The sequence below is a fragment of the Equus przewalskii genome, chromosome 17, assembly GCF_037783145.1.
Source record: "Equus przewalskii isolate Varuska chromosome 17, EquPr2, whole genome shotgun sequence".
Taxonomy (NCBI): domain Eukaryota; kingdom Metazoa; phylum Chordata; class Mammalia; order Perissodactyla; family Equidae; genus Equus; species Equus przewalskii.
This window is the reverse complement of record NC_091847.1, coordinates 40,260,387-40,280,850: the sequence shown is the minus strand read 5'-3', so window position 1 is coordinate 40,280,850 and position 20,464 is coordinate 40,260,387. Positions and strand designations below refer to the sequence as shown.

At 40.5% G+C, this 20,464-nt stretch overlaps 1 protein-coding gene across 3 annotated transcripts in view; it reads left to right on the top strand.

Annotated features, from left to right (window-relative positions):
* The window catches only part of PLA2R1 (phospholipase A2 receptor 1), a 108,210-nt gene that overhangs the window by 17,754 nt on the left and 69,992 nt on the right, over positions 1-20,464 (top strand). For all 3 annotated transcript variants that reach the window (XR_011528384.1, XM_008513708.2, XM_008513706.2), the window contains exons 2-6: positions 932-1,315; positions 3,801-3,974; positions 13,365-13,538; positions 17,864-17,977; positions 18,469-18,612. Coding sequence is in view for 2 of the 3 variants with exons in the window: in XM_008513708.2 (XP_008511930.2) it covers positions 932-1,315; positions 3,801-3,974; positions 13,365-13,538; positions 17,864-17,977; positions 18,469-18,612 (990 nt within the window). In the remaining variant the exon portion in view is untranslated. The remainder of the gene's footprint in view (positions 1-931; positions 1,316-3,800; positions 3,975-13,364; positions 13,539-17,863; positions 17,978-18,468; positions 18,613-20,464) is intronic.

The following is a 20,464-nucleotide window of genomic DNA, read 5'->3' as shown; positions in this document are numbered from 1 at the left end:
CAATGTGCTCAGTACACTCTGTGCTTAGACTCAAGAAATTAGGCATGATTTCCACCTTCAAAAAACCTGTGGGATGTCAAGTTCGTAACTGTGGTATGATAGGCGCCTTCCAGGCCAGCAGCTGGAGGTAAGGTCAGGTAGCGGACAGGTAGAAGCATTTTTTTCTCACCAGCATCACTTCTTGTATCAAGACTCAAGGCAGCACTTCATTTCTATCCTTTGCGTTTTCTACAGGAATTGGATGGTATAAATTTTTTTTTTCCAGTGCCTCTTGATTCAGCTGCCATGTTCTTAATGTTCAGGCATTTGTCTGAAGAAAACCAAAGTGTCACCATACCTCTGGGCACCCAATGTCCCTCCCCTCTAACCCTGAGTATTATGACCAATCCCTGCTCTCTATCCAGTTGTGGTGAGCCCCTCTTCTGTCAGTACCATTCCCGAGTGGATTGACAGGCAGCCCCTGTCACTGTCGGGCCACGGAGTCTTAGATCAGAGGTCTCCCAATAGCTCCAAGAAGCCCACTTATGCTTCTGTTTTGTGCAAATAAAGCCCTTCTGGCAGACCCCACCACAACACCAGATCTATTTAAAATGGCTGTTGAGAGGCCAGCCAGGTGGCGTAGTGGTTAAGTTTGCGTGCTCTGCAGACCTACACACAGCTCATCAAGCCATGCTGTGGTGGCCTGTTGTCTCACATACAAAATAGAGGAAGATTGGTAGAGATGTTAGCTCAGGGACAATCTTCTTCAAGCAAAAAGAGGAAGATTGGCAACAGATATTAGCTCAGGGACAATCTTCCTCACCAAAAAAAAAAAGGGGGGGGGCTGTTTATTCTGACATATCACAGCTTAGACCTGCATACTGGGATCCTCCTGACATTAACTAATTATACATGAAAATTCCATACCATATCTTCTATTTTGCTGTTTCAGATAAAGGAATATTTGTTATCCAAAGTGAGGGCCTCGAGAAATGCATTCAAGCAGGCAAGTCTCTTCTGACCCTGGAGAACTGTAAGCCACTGAGCAAGCACATGCTGTGGAAATGGGTTTCCAACGACCGCCTCTTTAACATAGGGGGCAGCGGCTGCCTGGGCCTGAATTTATCTAATCCAGAGCAGCCACTGAGCTTATATGAGTGTGACTCCACCCTCGTTTCCTTGAAGTGGCACTGCAACAGGAAGATGATCACCGGCCCGCTCCAGTACATGGTCCAAGTGAACCCTGACAACACGCTCGTGGCCTCTTGGAAGTATCTTCATAGGTGGATTTCCTACATGTCAGACGGTGGAGGCATTTGTGAATATCTGCACAAAGGTAAAAAATAATTTAAACCAAAGTATTCGTGAAATAATGTATTTAGAAAGTTTGCCCATAAGTAAAGATTTGTAAAATATATTATATGAAAGAGGTACACACACCTGGAACCTCAGGGGACTTCTGCTAAATCCTTTTTAGTTGCTCACTTGCCTATTGTAAAGGAGTTACTGGAGTCCAGAAATGAACTTGGTAAATTCTGCTAAAGAAGCAGAACTTCGGGGCTGGCCCCATGGCCGAGTGGTTAAGTTCTCGCGCTCCGCTGCAGGCGGCCCAGTGTTTCGTTGGTTCGAATCGTGGGCGCGGACATGGCACTGCTCATCAAACCACATTGAGGCAGCGTCCCACATGCCACAACTAGAAGGACCCACAACGAAGCGTATACAACTATGTACCGGGGGACTTTGGGGAGAAAAAGGAAAAAAATAAAATCTTTAAAAAAAAAAGAAGCAGAACTTCTCAGGATCTAAAGGTATTAGGAGAGAAAACACTTAAATAACTTTGGGAATCAATGGAAAGGAAAAGAAAGAGCAGGAGGACAAGAAGGGGAGAGAAAACAAAGGTGGAAGGAAAAGATCTTTGACGTTAAAGACTTGTCAGGATGAATATAAGAACCATTTCTCTTATCGTAAAAACTCAGCCCCAAGTGTGGAGCGTGTCTGCAGGGCACCGCCATACCTCCTAGTGCCTGGCTGGCATCTATGTGATGGCCATGTTGTTACGAGGCATTTGTTTTCCATCATCTGTAATATTTGGCATTTTTAAACAGAAAAAAAAAACAATGAAAGAAAGCAGCACAGTTAAATTCTGAAACCTCAAACTTTTTCTCAAGGTTTTGTTTTGTGGCTCCCTTCTTTTCTTTGTCCATCCATTCATCTATCACACATTTATTGGGCACTGACTGTTTCTCAGGCACAGTGCTGGGCATTTGATGTGCAAAGACCAACAAGACAGATGTGGTCCCTGCTCTCATAGTGCTTTATAGAAGTTTGCCTTCATAAGAGCATATCTTTCTAAGATTCTATACCAGTCCTAGGGAGCAGAGCAAGCAACCCCTAAGATCTAAGGCAAGACTTTCTCTGGTACCTACAAGAAATGATTAAAAAGAAAGCCAAGCCATTTTCAGGACTCACTACAATAAAGCAAGTGCTACAAACCAGCTCTCTGAATAATCTACCTTCCTAAGGAATTAATTTTTCTTAATGCTAAACTTTCAGCCCTATACCCACACTCACAATGCCTGCAGGGGAAGACTGAGTGAAGGCAGGGGGTTGAAACAAGGGGATGTGTCCTAGACTATCTAACCTCTGGGGCTGAGACGTGAGCTCAGTCCAGCCCCTGCCAATTGTGGGAAAGGAGTGGGAATCTCCACAGCCCGCCCTTTTGCTCCGGGACCTATTGACTTCGTTGAGGGTGGCCCTCATCCTCTCACAATAGAAAGCCCCAGTTCAGTCATGAAAAGTTGTTGTTTCCTGCTTAAGGCCGAGGATGACCGATTATTGAAACACTCTGAGAAAGCAGCCAGCAGGCCACCTCGACACAGTCATCTCTCTCCTAGGCAGCTGTGGGGCTCCCCAGCTAGTCATCCCACTTCACCCTCTCCAGTTGTAGGTTCTGCTCACCACACTGCATCCTGAGTGAGTCTTTAAAAATGGAAATCTGATCAGAGCACTTCCCTGATTCCACCCCTCATTGCATCTCTTTGCTCTTCCTCATTAACCCCGCACACACTCCTGTTGCAGGTCCCTCATATTCACTGTTCCTTCTGCCAGAACAACTCCTTTCTAAAGACGTGCCCCCTCACTTGACCAAGTTCTTATTCAGAGAGGCCATCCCTAACCACCCTATCTAAAATAGTGCCCCCTCCACTACACACACACACTCACTCACAGTCATTCTGTCTTCTTTCCCTGCTTTGTCTTTCGTCATGGTACTTATCACTACCTCAAATTATACGTTTACTTGCATATTGTTTTCTCTTTGTTGCTTCCCACTAGAATGGGAGCTCCCTGTGAAAGGGAACGTTTGCTGGTTTGTTCCCTCTTACATCCCCAGTGCTGGGCATATTAAACCCTCAATAGATATCTGTTGAATGAATACGTTAATAAATGCCTGTAAAACTCTTGAGGTTCAGATGCTGATGGCTGGTGTATTTGGGGATTTGAAGATATTTTAATGTAAAATCCCCATTTAATTTTCTTTTGCATCCATTCACAAATATGTATGCTACTGTAGCCATGCACCATAGTGAACAAACAAGTAGATAAGGATATAAACAGTTTATCAGCGTGTGCTCTGATGCCAGCACTCAGCCTTGAACTTGTACATACTGTAGACAGTGAGTTCCTGAGGATTCCCTGTGATGGAGTGAGGGCCTGGCCTGTTGTAGGTTTTCAGTCAATAAAAAAATGCATTTCCTATATGACAGTTTCCAAAAATAAAGCTGATGTAATACTTACTAGACTTTGTCCTTTCTTTCTCCTAGATTTGTATACAATCAAAGGGAACGCCCACGGGACACCGTGCATGTTTCCCTTCCTGTATAACCATCAGTGGCATCATGAATGCACCCGGGAAGGGCGGGAAGACAACTCACTGTGGTGCGCCACGACGAGCCGATATGAAAGAGACAAGAAGTGGGGATTTTGCCCAGATCCCAGTAAGAATAAAATCTAGTCTTCCCCGTATGTCATGAATGAATCAAGGATGATTAGAAAGCTATCTGTATCTAAAGAAAAGCACTGGGATTGACATATTGAAGTCTGAATAAGCATTCTGATTCTGTTTATCCAGATTTTGATTTTATGTTTGTTTTTGCCTTGAAAAAACAATCCTGATGTGTATTCCTTTTTTTCCTTACATTCAAAAGATGTTAATTAGCCATTCTTCTCTAAGCTCGTTGCATAAGGACGCTTTAACTGGAATCAGATCATAATAGTCTGTGATCTCATTAATCCCAGTTTCCAGGCAGAATACTTCAAAACAAACCTGAATGCATGTAAAGCTCAGTTACCCTTTCAGTCCACTTCCTCTTATGAGCTGCCTTAATTTCTCCACATCCAGGCTGCTTGTCTTGCCCACTGGCAAGTCCAGGCATCAGCTGGCCCCTTGATGGTCTTTCTAAAATCACAGTTGCCCTCATTATTTCTCGACAATGAGTTCTCATCTTTATTCCTTTTCCTTAGTACTCAATTTTTAGGTATAACCTTAAAGTCTTTTTGTCTTCTTAACTTGATTTTCAAGGTCCAGTGACAGCTGCAAAGTTCTAACTTTTTTTTTTTCAGTTAGTAGTTTATTATTTTATTTAATTTTTATTGAGCTAAAAGGTTTCCAATGGTTCCTAAGTACGGGGGGATATTTATGTATACCTTCTACTTTCTATATTCATTCTCCTTCACCTTGGTTCCTGAGAGTCAGTGAGCCTAGCTTTTGCAATCTCCTCATCCTCCATGCCTACCTTCCCTCCACATATATAATAAAATACAACAAATAAATGTGAAACAAAAGCAAATTGAAGAGATTAACTCCAAAGAATCTGATTGGTAAGTTATTGTACAATTGTTTTCTAATCTAAGAGCCAATATGGCTCAGTGAATAAAAAAGAATATAGGCTTTGAAATTAGACAGACCAAGATTGGAGTTCTACTTCTTCTCAATGATGAGATCTTGAGTATCAGTTTCCTCACCATAAAATGGAGATAATAACAGTATCTATTAAGGTTATTGAGAGGATGCAATTAGATGATGCATCTAAGGCACTTATTAGAGTACTTGGTACATAATAAACACTCACCAGCATTAGCTGTCATCATCATCATCATCATCATCATATCATCATCAAACCTAACTTATCCTTTTAACATGCACTTCTGAATCAAAGATCCTTCCTCTTTATTGTCTGTCAACAGCGTTAAGCTAGGTATAGTAGTGAATACCAAGTGTGGGAGGACTTAGGACCCTCCCTTCAAGGACTTGGCATCTAGATGAAACACAGGACAGACAGATTTGTTCTATAGCAGAAAATGCAGAGTGTATTTGATATGATGCTCTAGAATTACTTGGGGGAGAGTTAAAAATGCATATCCTGGCCCTTCCCCCAGAGATACAGCAGGTCCAGTGTGTGAGGCCCAAGCATCTGCATTTTTGACAAATGGCCCAGGTGATCCTGTTGCAGGTAATTCTTCATCAGACAATTAATAATATGCAGATAATTCTATGCATCTAAATACAGGGATGATATTAAGACATTTAACAACCAATATGATGTGGGCTATTGACCAATCCAGGTGGAAACCTTAACGTGGGTGTTAGGAGTCCTGGAGTCCCACTGCTGGTATTAACCCCTTAGCTGCTAGAATGTGAGGAAGGGCAAGGGGAGGTGCAGAGGAGACTGGGGCAACAAGGGGCACTCAAGGAGCTCAGGACAGGAGCTTTTCACCAATCAGCATGAAAGTATTGTCATCATTTAATAACTGTCAGATTATCAGCCTTCTCCATCTGAATCTGAATGTACATATATAGGTGTATGTGCACGTAATCCCTACACTCCTTAGATTCTTGAATCAAATATCATGTTATTTGCATCTTCTCTTTCCATTTCCGTCTCTAATAGATGTCACTATTAAAAATAAATAAATCAATACTAATAAAATTAACATGTATTTCACATGGCCCCAATCTTAGGGACATTTTTTAAAACTATAGTATTCTCCTTGAGGTCCTGCAAAGAGCCCTGTCCCCATCCTCTGTCACTTTTCACCAATTATGGTTTCCCAGGTGGAAGCCTGGGTTTAGAGGTACTCAGGGCTTTGCACTCCCCAGACTATCTGTTTGTTCAGCTTCCTACGGCTTAGAAGCCTCCTCCGCTTGACAGCCTGCCACATTCCAGCTCTCCTGACCTTTACCACAACCAGCAGAGAGCATTTTTATTTGTGCAGTGCGAAATTACAGTTCCAGTTTTCTTCCTTTCTTGTTACTTTTGGTTCCTGGTGGCCAACATAGCACAAAATGATATGTCGGAGACTGAAATCTGAGCAAGCTGATAGCTCTTTCCACGGGGTCAACAAATGGATAGGACAGAGAGGAATAAGTGGAATAAAGCATAGATTCGTACTTCTGTATCTCATCTTTCTTACGTGGAAGTTGTTTAGTACCTCAATGTAAAATGATGCTATCTTTTTTTAAAAAGTTGATTGTAAGTGAGCAAAATTTAAACTTAGTACTAAAAAACACATACACAAACACGATAACAGTGAGGGATGCGATAAAACATCTGTCACTATAGATCTTCAGGGAAAAGGCCAATATATAGGAATCTTTCTGGGTTAGTTAGAGGAAATTCTGGGCCATGCTCGGTCCCCCTGGTTGTGTGTCTTACACAGCTGGAGAGTCATGCTTAGTTAGTTTGAGATATTTTTAGGATATCAACCTTTGTAACAATCTGACTGCCCTTAAACCTTATTCAGCTGATACCATTTTTATCAGTAACTTGAATGATACAGCAGAGCAGATTGGTACCAATATAGATGTATGACTGCCCACCTCACCAGAGCCTCCAACAGTGGTCAGCAATTTTATTATCTCTCTCTTGTCATGATGCCTTCTCACTCCCCTCAAGGACCATGCCAACCTCTATATTCTCCTTTAACTTCCATCCTTACTCTCCATTCTCTTTCTTGATTCTCACCAGATGACCTCAATTCCTGCCTCATAATGAAAACAGGATCCATCAGAGGGGAAGTTTTGACAACTTCATGCTCCCTAACATTTAAGACTCATCTTTTTTCCCTTCCATCCTATACAATGGTGTTCCTCCTCCGACCCAAGGCAAATCTCCCCACCTGGACTCTAGAGCCTCCTGTTCAACCTTCTCCAACCTCTATCTCGGTGGTTCTCAAAGTGTGGTCCCCATTCTAGCAGCATCAGCATGGGCTTGCTAGAAATGCAAATTATCAGCCACACCCAAACAACTATATCAGAAATCCTAGAAGTACAGCCCTGCTGTCTGTTTTAACAAGCCTTCTCCGTGATTCCAATGCACACCATTCTACTGGATCCTTCTCATTAGCAGTTAAACCTGCTTGTCTGAAAATAACACCTTAAAAATAATACAACTTCTCATCCCTACTTCTGCCTCCTGAAAATGCGCCTCTCTCATCCCCTACATAGAGAGACTTCTCAAAAGAATTGTCTACCCCTTCGCATCTTGCTTTCACTCCTCAGTGCACTGTCACTATTTGGTTCTATGATGGTGCATGCCTGACCTCTATGTCCACAAACTATTCATTTCCACAAATATGCATTGAACACCTACTATGTGCCATGCACTCTGCTGGCTGCTGGGATCATAACCATGAATGTGAAAGATGAACGTCATAGTGTCGGCCCTGATGAAGTTCACATTCAAGTATAACACTCAAATTGATTTATAATTACAAGTTTTGATAGGTGCTACTTTAAAAAAAACAAAAATGGTGTTCTAAGTGAGAAATCAAATGTAAATTTGAGAGACAAAGAAAGTTTTACTGAGGAAGTTGCATTTCAACTCTAGCCCAAGAGATGACTGAGTGTTATTAAGATGGAAAGTTGGGGGATGAGATGTCCATCCGGAGTTGTAGTGGTACAGCAGTGTACCAAGGAGGCAAGAGGAAGAAGCCATAGGAGTGGTCGGCACTCATATAGGCAATAAAAGGAGTTTATTGTTTGACTAGAACTAAAAAATAGTAATAAACCCAGCTAAAGGTCATTCTGCTTTTGACTGACCACGCACATGAACTGGCAATTCTAAACAAGGTCCATGATAAAATACTCCCACCTGTCCAGGTTGACTGCCCCTACCACACACCCCCAGCATACCACTGGCCAAATGTCTGAAGTCTTTGAGGAGGGAAAGAGGTTTTTGCTGTCTAGGAAATACAGAGTGGCAATAGCACATGAGTGAAGGAGAGAGGAACAAGACACTCTGGAAAGGTAGGCAGAGGCCAACTCATGCAAACAAGATAATTCAGAGTGTCCTAGAGGTAAGGATTTACCTAATTCCAAGTGTAAAAGAAATCCATAGAAGAGTCTTAAGCAGAAGACTGATTATGCTTTAAGATTTTTTTTTTTAAGATGGGGCCGGCCCAGTGGCGCAGCGGTTAAGTTCGCATGTTCCGCTTCTCGGCGGCCCGGGATTCGCTGGTTGGGATCCCGGGTGTGGACGTGGCACTGCTTGGTACGCCATGCTGTGGTAGGCGTCCCACGTATAAAGTAGAGGAAGATGGGCATGATGTTAGCTCAGGGCCAGGCTTCCTCAGCAAAAAAGAGGAAGGCTGCCAGTAGTTAGCTCAGGGATAATCTTCCTCAAAAAAAAAAATTTTTTTTTAAAGATCACCGTGGCTTCATATGGTGAGTGGCTTGGAAGGGAGCAAGAAGGAAATCCTCGAGATCAGTTATAAGGCTCCAGCAATAGTCTGGGCCAGAGATAGTGGTGACTTGGGCTAGGCGGCAGCAAGGAGGTTGGTGAAAAATGGATATATTGAAGATCTAATTTGGAGATAGACTGAACAGGACCTGGTTGTCAGGAACTCAACTGAGTTGGAGAAAGAGAGCTAAGCTATCAGGTGTCTGAGTAGCTGATTAAAGCTACAATCCTTTGAATATACCAAAAATCACTGAATTCTATACTTTAAATGGGTGAGTTATATGGTATGATAATTATATCTCAATAAGACTGTTACTTTTTTAAAAGAGTAGATGAGAGATGAGGAATTGGAGATAGTCTGTATATAAAAGTGTGTTTCATACTTTTTAAGAATGAGAGATGTTAGGCCATCTTTGAATGTATCTAGAAATGATCTAACAGAGCGGTTGAAGATGCAGGAAAGTCAAAGCAACTGGTGGAGTATGAGTGGTCTCTGAGAAGACAGAACAAAGTAGGGTCCAGATCATAGATGGACAGACTGGCCTTTGTAGATGTAAAGACAATTTCTCCGTAGGAGGAAAGGGGGAGAGGATAGTACAGGTCCGGGAAGGTTGATAGGCTGGGTAATGGGAGAAAGAGGAGAAACTAGTCCACTGGCTGTGGACTTTCTCTCTGAAGAGGAGGAAGAAGGAGTGAGAGGTTTGCACAATAGAAAAGATGTGAAGTGGGCTTTGTGGCCGCTGGGAGAGCAAGCTTATTAGAGAAAACTATCAATGTTTCCAGAGAGTATGGAGGTAGCTGATAATGAACTAATCAGAATGACTTTTCTTGGTAGTGGTCATCTGTTGGGTGCAGGCACAGAGAAGGCAGCCCCATAAAGTCACTAATGCACTCAGTTTTCATCATATTCAAAGATTCAGCCACATGTAACAAAATTGACACCAACTCTTTCTTTGGGCTTCTGTGGCCCACACCTATCAGTTTTCCTCTTTCCTTTGTGACCATCACTTCTCAGCCTCCTCTGAGAGCATTCTTTTCTACCCAATAACCGTTAAATGCTGATGGGCAAGCTTGGAGAATACCATGAACAAGATGAATGTGGTACCCGCTTTCCTGATACATTTTATCAGGAGAAACAATCAAATAGCAATCACATAATGCATCATTTAATTTCCGTTGCGATCAGGGCTACCAAGGAACGTGTAAGGCAGTGGGAGTGTATGGCAAGAAGTCCTGACTCGGTCTGCCATCCCTTTTACCTGAGATTTGCCAACATAGCACTTTGCAGGAAGCAAATATTCAAACTATTTGCTGAGTATATGAAAGACCAAAGAGAGAGAAAAATAGTAAATTTGCAGCTTGGAGTTGCTCTAATAGTGGAAGAATTCACTTTTTTAAAAGAATTCAACAGTTTTAAAAAGTGGCAAGAAACAGCACAGCTGGGACAATGGCAAAGCCATATTCTTAGGGAAGAAAAACAAGCCTCATTAATGGAGAAGAGGAATGGCTTATCTCACTCATAACCCACAATAAAATCAGAGCTGACATGAGTATACCTCAGTTCATTAAAAGAGAGGTGTATTTTGGGAGGGGAAAATCACCTATTTATAACTTCATGCAAAAGATCTTTCATCAAATAATATGAATACAAAGATATATCACACAGTTGCTTCCCTTAAGGAGCTCATATTATAGCAACCGAGGAGATAATATAAAGACAACCAAAGGTGCAAAGAAATATGACAATATGATTCTAGCCCTTAGAAAAGAAATTTTTAAGAATAATTAAACATACCTGACATCCCCGGCTTCAATGTTGCGTTTTCAGTGGCTTGGAAAGAGAGATTATATAAGAAGCAGCAAGAGAACTAATGGTAAATAAATGCGTACACCCCAGGCCAAGGTGGGCACCTGTGCCAGGTGGGTTCCCAGGGAGCAGTCTCTGAGGCAGAGAGGAACATGCAGGAGGTCTCCTGAGGAATGCTGTCAGGATCAATACACACGGAAGGAAGGGAAGAGGGCAAGACTGCACAGGATTGTCATGCGGGCCTGGCAACTCCTAGACTGACCTATGAGAGATCTCAAACTGGATTTCCCCTACTTGGGTAGAGAGGAGGGGCCTTATAGCCCTGCACTGACTAGTCATGGTTTTCCAGCTGCCCTTGGGAAGTGAAGGTGACATTGGGTGCTCTTAAGCCAAGGCAATCCTTGACGAAAGCTTAACGTTGAGAGGCGTCTGCTGGCAGTGGAGGAATAAGGCCTTCTGTCCTGAAGTGCCATCAGGATAGCCCATCGCAGCACCTGGGCCCAGGGTAGCATTTTCATTCCATTCGTCACTGTATAACCTTCAAATAAGATCCGCGGAGTGCCGCACAGCCCACCTAGAGAAGCAGAGAGAGGACTTGTGGTCAGCCTGCATAGAAGTACAAATGCTTATATTTTAGTTAAAAGCAAATTTCAATAATGAATGAACTTACTTGTTAGGAGAATATGGGCATATTGCAAATATTTGGAGTTTCCTTTTGATTAACCTTGAGAATTGGCACAGATAATCTAAAACCAAGGGAAATTTAGCAAAACTGGGCTACATAACTTGCAGCACAGACAGGATCACTGTAAGTCTCTCATCTTAACTGTTTAATACATAGAATTCAGGCAGGTTACTAAAAAGGCTGTGTTTGCATAGCTTGATCTATGTCCAGTTGAACAGGCAGGACCAACTCTGGACAAAAATGGAAATGAAATCAACTGAAGTGTCCTCCAGACCTTCTCTTATCATGTGCGTGGCTGTGGCTTGGCAGCTTCTAATGAGGACTTATCGTCCGATCTTTCTTCGCAGCAGGAGATGAGAGGCAGGTGCTCTACTCCCAGACATCCTCTCCCTATATCTCCCTTTCTAATGTCCTACTATCTTCTAGTAGCCAAAGGCTACTCAGACCTACCCTCCTTGAGAATTTCTTCTTTTAAACCAGTGTCTCCCAGTATTTGCTTCATGGACCATCTGCTGAGAATCAGGAATATATTTAACATCCAGGTTTCTGAATCCCACCTCAGACCTACTGATTCAGAATCTCTGAGACCGAGAACGAGGCATCTGCACTTTTTCTAGAAGCCGGCTGAATGATTCCTATGCACACTGAAATTATGAACACTCCCCTCTCCTCCCTCATGGCCTCAGCTGTCACACTGGATGAACGGGGCTGAACTGATGTCTTATAATGCTTAGTGTTGTCCATCTCAGGGATGGCCTAGCATTTTAACCGAAGACCATCTTAAAGGACTCGGTGTCAATGGGGAAATTTCAGCTGCCAGGGCAAGGTGATTACTGATAATTTCCTCCTATCTTTCCCTTCCTTTCCTTCAGTTTTACGTGGTGACAACAGCCCTATATCTGCCCTCTTTCAATCTTGGATCCTTCTACACTATATTTGCCAGTCAGGAAACTCTATAGTCAACCTTAGATTTATATGTGGTTTAATAACTTCTGGTTAACTAACTCAGTTCTGGGGAAAGCACATGGCAAGCAGACGTGAAAACAAACTTTCCACGTTTCCAAGGGAACCATCTAACTAAGTATTATGGGGAAAACAAAACAAAAAAGATTTCATTGTCAAATAAGTTCAAGGTTTACTGAGTTAAAATTAAGCCGTTGCTTTACTTCAGAACTTCTCAGGGCCTTTAATATGCTAATGGATGTTATGAATTTTCCAGAGAAGGGTATATATGCGTTATATCCCAGAGTTTCTTGAGAAGCTCTTGAAGTTATATTACACCATGGCCCACTCTTTGGGAAAAGTTGTTCTAGGTTTTAGCAGATTGCCTGTCCATCAGCTATACTCATGTTGTAGCATGGTTCACATTTTCTACATTCTGAAATTCCTTGGCTGAGTCTGATTTCAGGTAAATATTATGGCTGCTTAGTTCATCTTGGGTTTTGATTTAAAATTTTAACCAAAGCACCCAAACTAGGTCTTCATTTTCTGTTACTTCAATAAACTTCAAATTTCAGATACACATGTCATAGTTTATTAAATTTACTTTTAAGCTTACTGTGCAATCTTGGCCAATGTTTTACCAGTGGATTTCACTTCTCTTCCTTTTGGCTGAAAGAACTTTCTTAAACTAAATATCAGTGTTCCTGTTCTCAGTGTTTATTTGAAAACTTGTGTTCATTATACACTCATATTTCTACCATATCCCTTTTATTCCATCTAGCATTTTTGTATTTGAGGGGAAAAAAGCCTTTTGAAACAACATTAGATTCCATTTCAAATAAACATTTAAATTCACACAGCTTTCAGTATAAAACTCTAAATGATTGCTTTTTAAAGAACTCACATGTTATTTCCCAAATATTTCACTTCATTGCCTTCTCAAAAATGGCTGCTATTATTTTCCCAGAAAGGATCAGAACCTTTTTATTGATAATTTCTTGAATTTCTTTTAAATCTCCAAAGAGTTTAACCATAAAGTGCCAATGGGATAACAATGCAGATTTCATCATAAAGGCCTAATCAAGAATCGATAAGGTACTGAAGTTTTAGAGGTTGCAAGTTGGAATCATTCCATTCAAATTCACCGCAAAAACGTATTGCTGTACAGATAAAATAAGGTTATAATTAATGTTTTAATGGATTTTATTTCCAGCATCCTCAGAGGTGGGTTGCGATGCTGTCTGGGAGAAGGATCCCAATTCACACATTTGCTACCAATTCAACCTGCTTTCCTCTCTCTCCTGGAACGAGGCACATTCTTCATGCCAGATTCAAGGAGGTGCTTTACTAAGTATTGCAGATGAGAATGAAGAAAATTTCATAAGGAGTAAGTAGTTGGATGATGCACATTGATATTGATACCATTAAAATGACTGTCATGAACAGTTATGTTCATGTATGCAAAGATGTATTCTGGAAAAAAAGTCCCTGGGAATATATTTTTCTTTTATTAACATGGGCCAAACTCCCACCCAGAAGCTTGACTTAAACTCTAGGCCATTCCATTTGCTACCTGGTCGTGTCTTCCTTATTTCCTCCCCTTGGGGAACAGAAGTTGAGTCCACCCCAAGGAACCCAGGAGAGTTTGCAGTTCTAGCAAGTGGATCTGGGAGACTTCTAAACTTAAGTACAACTTCCTGCTCTGCTGGAGATCTTAGCCATTCAGTTTCCATTAACAAATAATTATGTCATTTATTAATTAAACAAAATCTTACCTGTAAGTCACTATGTGCAGATACACAGCAGGCCTTCTGGTGAATGCCAAAGAACTTAAAATTTAGTTGGAAAAGCAAAAGCACACACATTAACTAACAGCATAAAACAATAATATAAGATGTCTAAAGAGTTGTGCTAATGAGCTGGGTCTGTGTTCCACCTATCACCTAAACATTCCTCTTACTTCTCCTTTATCGACTAAATGTGTGTGTAGATGTGTACATATAGCTTGTTAAAAATTTTTGGAAACAACATTTGAAAGTGCCACAAAATTACCCACTTTCGTTCAAAGTTTCTGATGCTTTTTTTTCAAACTTTATTGCACATGTAGAACATGTTTATTCTAGAATTATTTTAAAATTTCAAGTGTACAGAAAGAAAAACAAAAGAAAAATCTCCCATAATTCCACAATCCAGAGATAACCACGTTTTCCTGGGAAAACATATAAATGCGTGCTTGCATACATACCTAGTGTCTATGGACATTGGTATTGAATAAAAACATGAGGCAGCTCTTGCACAGTGGTTATGAGCAGGGACCAGAGAGCCACCTGCCTGGGTTTGAATCCTGCCTCTACCACTTTCTAGCAGGGCTAAACGGGTTAGTGACTTAAGCTCTCTGTGCCTCAACTTCCCCCCTCTATCAAATGGAAATAATAATAATGCCTCCTTTTAGGGGGCGCAGATTACGTGTTATTGTGCAGGTGAAGTCTTAGAAAAGTGCCTGGCACACAAAATAAACACTCCATATATGTTAACCATTTAACAACAACTGTGCACACGGTTTAGTAATATGCTTATTTCATTTACCTGCATATAATGAACATCTGTCCATGTCTGTAAATGTAGATCTACATCATAATTTTTAATGGTTCCATAGTATTATAGGTTAGCAATAATATATTTATCCGATCTCCTACTATTAGGGATAGATAAATAAAATTATTTATTTTGTTTTTATTTATTTGTTGCTATTATAAACCACCTCTGCACATACCTTTGTGCAAAGATCCCCAATTATTTCTCTATAAGTTTGTAGAAGTAGATTCATTGGGTGGGAGAGGAAGCACATTTTAAGGCTTTTGAGAGTCATTAACACCTTCCAGAGGGATTGTAACAAAGGCAGGAGCAGTGCATGCCTGTGCCTTTCCCCACAAACATGCAAAAGTGGGAAATTAATCACAGAAACTCATTTGAGTGAGTCATATTGTGGGAAAACACCCATTTTCAATATCATCATTAGCCTGTAATGGTTTTCATAGAAAATTTTGCACAGCATTTATGAATTAAAATGATCTAGACTGCTGGGATTTCTAATAAGAGGGTTTGGACTTACTCATCAGACTTCAATACGATGAAAGAAATCAGGTATGTCAGAGACTTTGATTTAAATACCACAGTTCTATGATTCAGACTTTGGGGATTGTTTAAGAAAACAGGAGTCTAGTCATATAGATGGAAGCCTATTCTCACCCAGGTTTTTTTTAATGATGAGAATAGAAGAGCTACTAAAACACCCAGAAAAAAAAAAGGAACAAAATGGCAGTAAATACGTATTTATCAATAGCTACTTTAAACGTCAATGGACTAAATGCTCCAATCAAATGCCATAGGGTGGCCAATCGGTTAAAAAAACAAGACCCATGTATATACTGCATACAAGAGACACACTTCAGATGTAAAGACACTCACAAACTGAAAGTGAAAGGATGGAAAAAGATATTCCATGCAAATGGCAAAGAAAAGAAAGTGGAGGTAGCAATACTTAGAACAGACAAAATAGACTTTAGAACAAAAACTGTAACGAGAGACAAAGACCGGCGCTATATAATGAGAATAGTCTACTGTTTCTTGCTAATCGCTGATGGACATTAGCTATGGTATAAGGAATTATCTAAGCTGTCACGAATGCCAAGAAATATCCAAAGGAATTTAGGTTCAAATTTGTTGTTATAGAATTGTGAGCCAGTTTAGTTGTAAAGCTTAATAGACTGTTTTGGTACATTTAAACACAGATTACAAATTACAAAATGATTTTGCATGTGTATTGTTAAAACAATTGCACAGAGGGTATTCAAAAGAACTCTAACATAAGAATACTTCATCTTTAAATATTTTAAGTAGATTATTTGAAAACATCACTTGGCACTTGCCCTAATAGGAAATGTGGAAATTTCTCCTTCTTGTCAATCCTTCTCCCAGCCCACTTCCTGTCATCGCGATGCCCATTACATGATTTGATCAAATGGTGCTACTGAAAGGGCTAATCCAATCAACATTAGGAAGAGGTGATGTTAATGTCACAGAAACCTGAAACGGCAGGGCCCAAGAATATTATGCTGTTTCTGTTTACAGATTTCTAGGGTCTCAAAATAATAAAGCACCTTTTTCTCTTTCCTTAAGTGGGTTAAGTTCTTCCAGTTTTCCACAATTGTATTGAAATGCCCAATCACAGAGGATGCTGCAGCCTTGTTGTGTGAATTCACTAATCTTCATAACCTGGGTGACCATACAATTGATCATTCAAACCGAGACTCTTTTGAGAGTAAAAAGGATTTCGATTAATAATTATTCTGGAACTACCAGCATAAACCATTTTTCCAGGCGAACTGGGACATACAGCTCAGCCTATGTATAACTCTTATCTATCAGGGTCTCAGTCTCAGGCAGGGCCCCTGCATCTGGCTCAAAATAAATTGGGTTCCGAAGCAGATGAACCATAAGAGGACAATCTCTCTCTTATAGATTAAAAAATTAAATGGCAACATTTGAAAGTGTCACAAAATTAGTCATTTTCACTAAAAGTTTCTGACTCTGTTTTTTCCCCCACATTTTATAGCACAAGTAATTCATGTTTACTCTGTAATAATTTTTAAAATTCAGGTGCACAAAAAGAAAAACCAAAGGAAAGTTTTCCCTAATTCTATATTTTTAGTAACCATATTTTTCTGCACAAGCATGTCAATGCACATGTTTATATATAGCATTTATAACAAAAGTGGTGTTGAATTAGAACATGAGGATGTGTGGTGCAGTGGTCGGAGCAGGGGCCACAGAGCCAGCCTGCCAGGACATCTGATCCACTCCAAGGTGAAGAAGCAGCCTCATGCGTTTGCATTGTGTTTGGCCCTTACTTCCCAACCTGCTGTAGATCTCTGTGGATGCTCCTGTCCCTTGGATTATGCTGCTCCTCTTGGCCAGACAACACCTACTGGATAGCCCCCTCCCTTCTCTGCTTGAGCATACCTTCTTTAAGTTGAAGACTTGCCTCCATTCACCAACAATATTTATCTGCTTTCCTCTTCATTGCCAGATCCCTAAAGAAAAGCTTCTTTAAATTGTTCCATTTTTTAACTGTGAAATATTTCAAAAATATTAAGTGCATAAAATTATATGTGCACACACATATACCCATTACACGGATTTAAGAGCATTTCTTCCAGCCCCCTTGCTCAGGGTGCATCGTGGCCTCAGAGTACTGGAGTCTCGAGCCTCCAAGCTGAAGCCAAGGGGCACACATGACAAGTGAGAGAAGACAAAAGGGCACTTTCTGGGAGTGACCCTGGACACTTCCTCCTTCTTCCTCTAAAACCCCTAAGTGCATGAGCTCACACGAGTCAGATGGTCTCAGACTTGTGGCCACGCACCCTTGGATGCATTGATGAGCGTTGAAAGGCAGCATTTCTGGATGCTTAGGTTAAGCACTTCACAGCTGCTGTCAGAGAGGCTTTAGGAGACTGCTGAGTTTTTCAAGACAGCTGGAGAGTAGACTGGCTTTGTTCCTCTGAAGCATCAGGGTGGGATTTAGCAGCACTTAAACCCTTTTCTGTCACTGACTGGAGTTAATGTATGACTGCATGCTCCAGGAGTAGGAAAACAGGAAAGAAGCGTAACATTGATCTTTTTTTTGAAACTTCATATTTCTCTTCATTTCAGAGCACTTAAGCAGTGACGCAGTGGAGGTGTGGATAGGTCTGAATCAGCTGGATGAAAATGCTGGCTGGCAGTGGTCTGATAGAATGCCGCTCAACTACCTGAACTGGAACCCAGGTACTCACAGCGTTTTATTTACCTTCGACAGGTGGCGTCATCCCACAGCCTTCAACAGCAGTATTTCCCACATGTGTATAAGACATGTTACGTTGAAAGTGGTTTATGAACATTTTTTTAAGCCTGCCTGAATTCCTTTAAGGCAAGCTTTTCCGGACAAGAAAATGGAGGCCAAGAAAGTAAGCTATTTAGTCAATGTTGCAGGAGGATTTGAGTCAGAGCAAAGATTCCAGTCAGCTGTTTTAGAAATAGCAGCAAATTGCAAAATATTTCTCTACTTTAAAACAATAAAATCAACTGTTGCTATCTTTGGGAAATCATTTCATTGCCATGTCTGGACTTCAACTGCAAAATCATAGATAGAACAGTTTCTAGGATTTATTGTATATGCCAAAGAGAAGACTCTCTCCTTGATGCGAAGGCTACATTTCAGTGTATATTAAACTAACCACTTTTGCTTCTAACATTAGCCACACACATTGTATTTTCAGAAATAAACTTTGAGCCGTTTGTTGAATATCACTGCGGAACATTTAATCCGTTTATGCCAAATGCCTGGAGGAGTCGGGATTGTGAGTCCACCTTGCCTTATGTATGTAAAAAATATCTAAACGACACTGATCACGAAGGAGTTGGTAAGTGTTCTAATTTTAAGCTGTTCTTCTGAGTCGCTTACTTGTGTTCTCAATATATTCACATCCCTCTTTTTTTTGCTAATAATTCAACATTTAAACTCAGCTAAGGCTAATTTTTATAGGAATAAAAATGTATAACTAGATAATACCTGTTATTCCATGAATTTAACAAATGCATTTAGATTTTTACTAAAAAGGAAAGCAAAATAAACTGAGCATAGAAAACATTTTCTTCTTCTCTGTTTAAAAAACTTGCACTCTTAGTCATTCCGAATTAGAAAAACAAGACATGCTTCCTTTTCTATTCTAGTTTTGAGTTTTATTTATGGTTACTCTAGAAATTAAATGTGCGTTAGAAAATAGTTTTATGAAATTCCTTACCTTATTGATTTCCTATCACACTCTGTATCTCTTATTAGTAACACATCCTCCTCCCCAAAATAACATGCCAAACTTTTAGGTGTATTTAAGACAAATACTACCTAATTACGGTCTAGTACCTGAAGCCCAATTATTTCTGTTTTTAAGATCTATTACCTCTTTTTGGTTTCTGTGGGAATTAATGTCTTAACTCGGAAAGTGGAGATAAAAGCATAACCATTTTTAAAAGAATCATTACCAGTATAATTAGAACCAACTCTGCGTTTAAAAAAATAAGCTGAGTTGTCATTTTTAAATATTATCGCTTACAATTAAGCTTTAACTTTCATTGTTAAGTCGCTAAGCCTAAGGGTATTTTAGAATATGGGGTACATGAGGGAGAAGAAGCATCGAACCATTTTCTTCTGTAGAGATTTTCTCATTATTTCAATAATTTACTGAAATTGCTGCTCCTGTTGATGTCCTTCTTTCTCCACTTCTTCCTTCTTTTCTTTCTTCCTTATGCCTGCCTACACTCTTTCCTGCCATGGCTTCTTTTCTTCTGTTTTATTGATTCTCCTGATCTACCGATTGAGGTCAGAAGACCAGAAATGAGGGTAGTTACACAAAGTTTGGATTATTTGCTGTTGTTTCAACTTCAACAAATTCCTTTGATGATCTGGTCCAGGGTCTTCAAACTGGGTTTCTAGGATCCGCGGCTTCCTTGCGTGGCTCTGCCTTTGCTTGAGTCAGAGAAGTTCCTCTTTCTTCTTTGTCTTACCTTTAGAGTAAAGTTTAAGGTTACATTTTTAAAAGGTGCTCCATGACTGTTTTTTTTAGGTTGACAACCACTGCAGTCGATGATATCTAAATGTGCTAACATTCCTCGACTGTGATTCTCATTACTGTCAGAGTCCTAGAGGCGATTTTAAAAGAACATCTTGTTTCCCAAATAGCAATGAAGTTATATCTAACTAAATTAGTGCTTAAGGGAGGCACCTATGATGGTTACTAGAATAAAAATGCTATCACCAGGTTGGGGACAAGTTCCTGGAAGAGGAGAGCCAGAACTTGGCAGGCACACCTCTGCCTTCCCCAACATTGTCAGAGCATCCTGGCACTATTTTCCTGTAAGCCTAACCCAGCGGCCATATGAACCCAGAGGGACACCACAGGCGCCCAGACTGCCCCTCGGGATGAAAGCTATTTGTCATCTCTGCCCTAGAGGAAGTGGCCAGAATTTCAGACTCACTTAAGCTGAGGATAAAATATTTATCCCGACCTACATACTGTACATAAAATCCTTGGGATTAAACACCATTTAAGTTGTGTTTCATAATACTCCTTTTCCAGTGTAAAAATTTTTTTTTAAATGGACAGCTCTAGCTGGTAAATCTTATATCTAGCCCTGACTCTCAGCTTTGGCTGTGTGACCTTTACAAAGTCTCTGTACCTCTGTGCCTTCGATATCTCACCTGGAAAATGAAGCGCT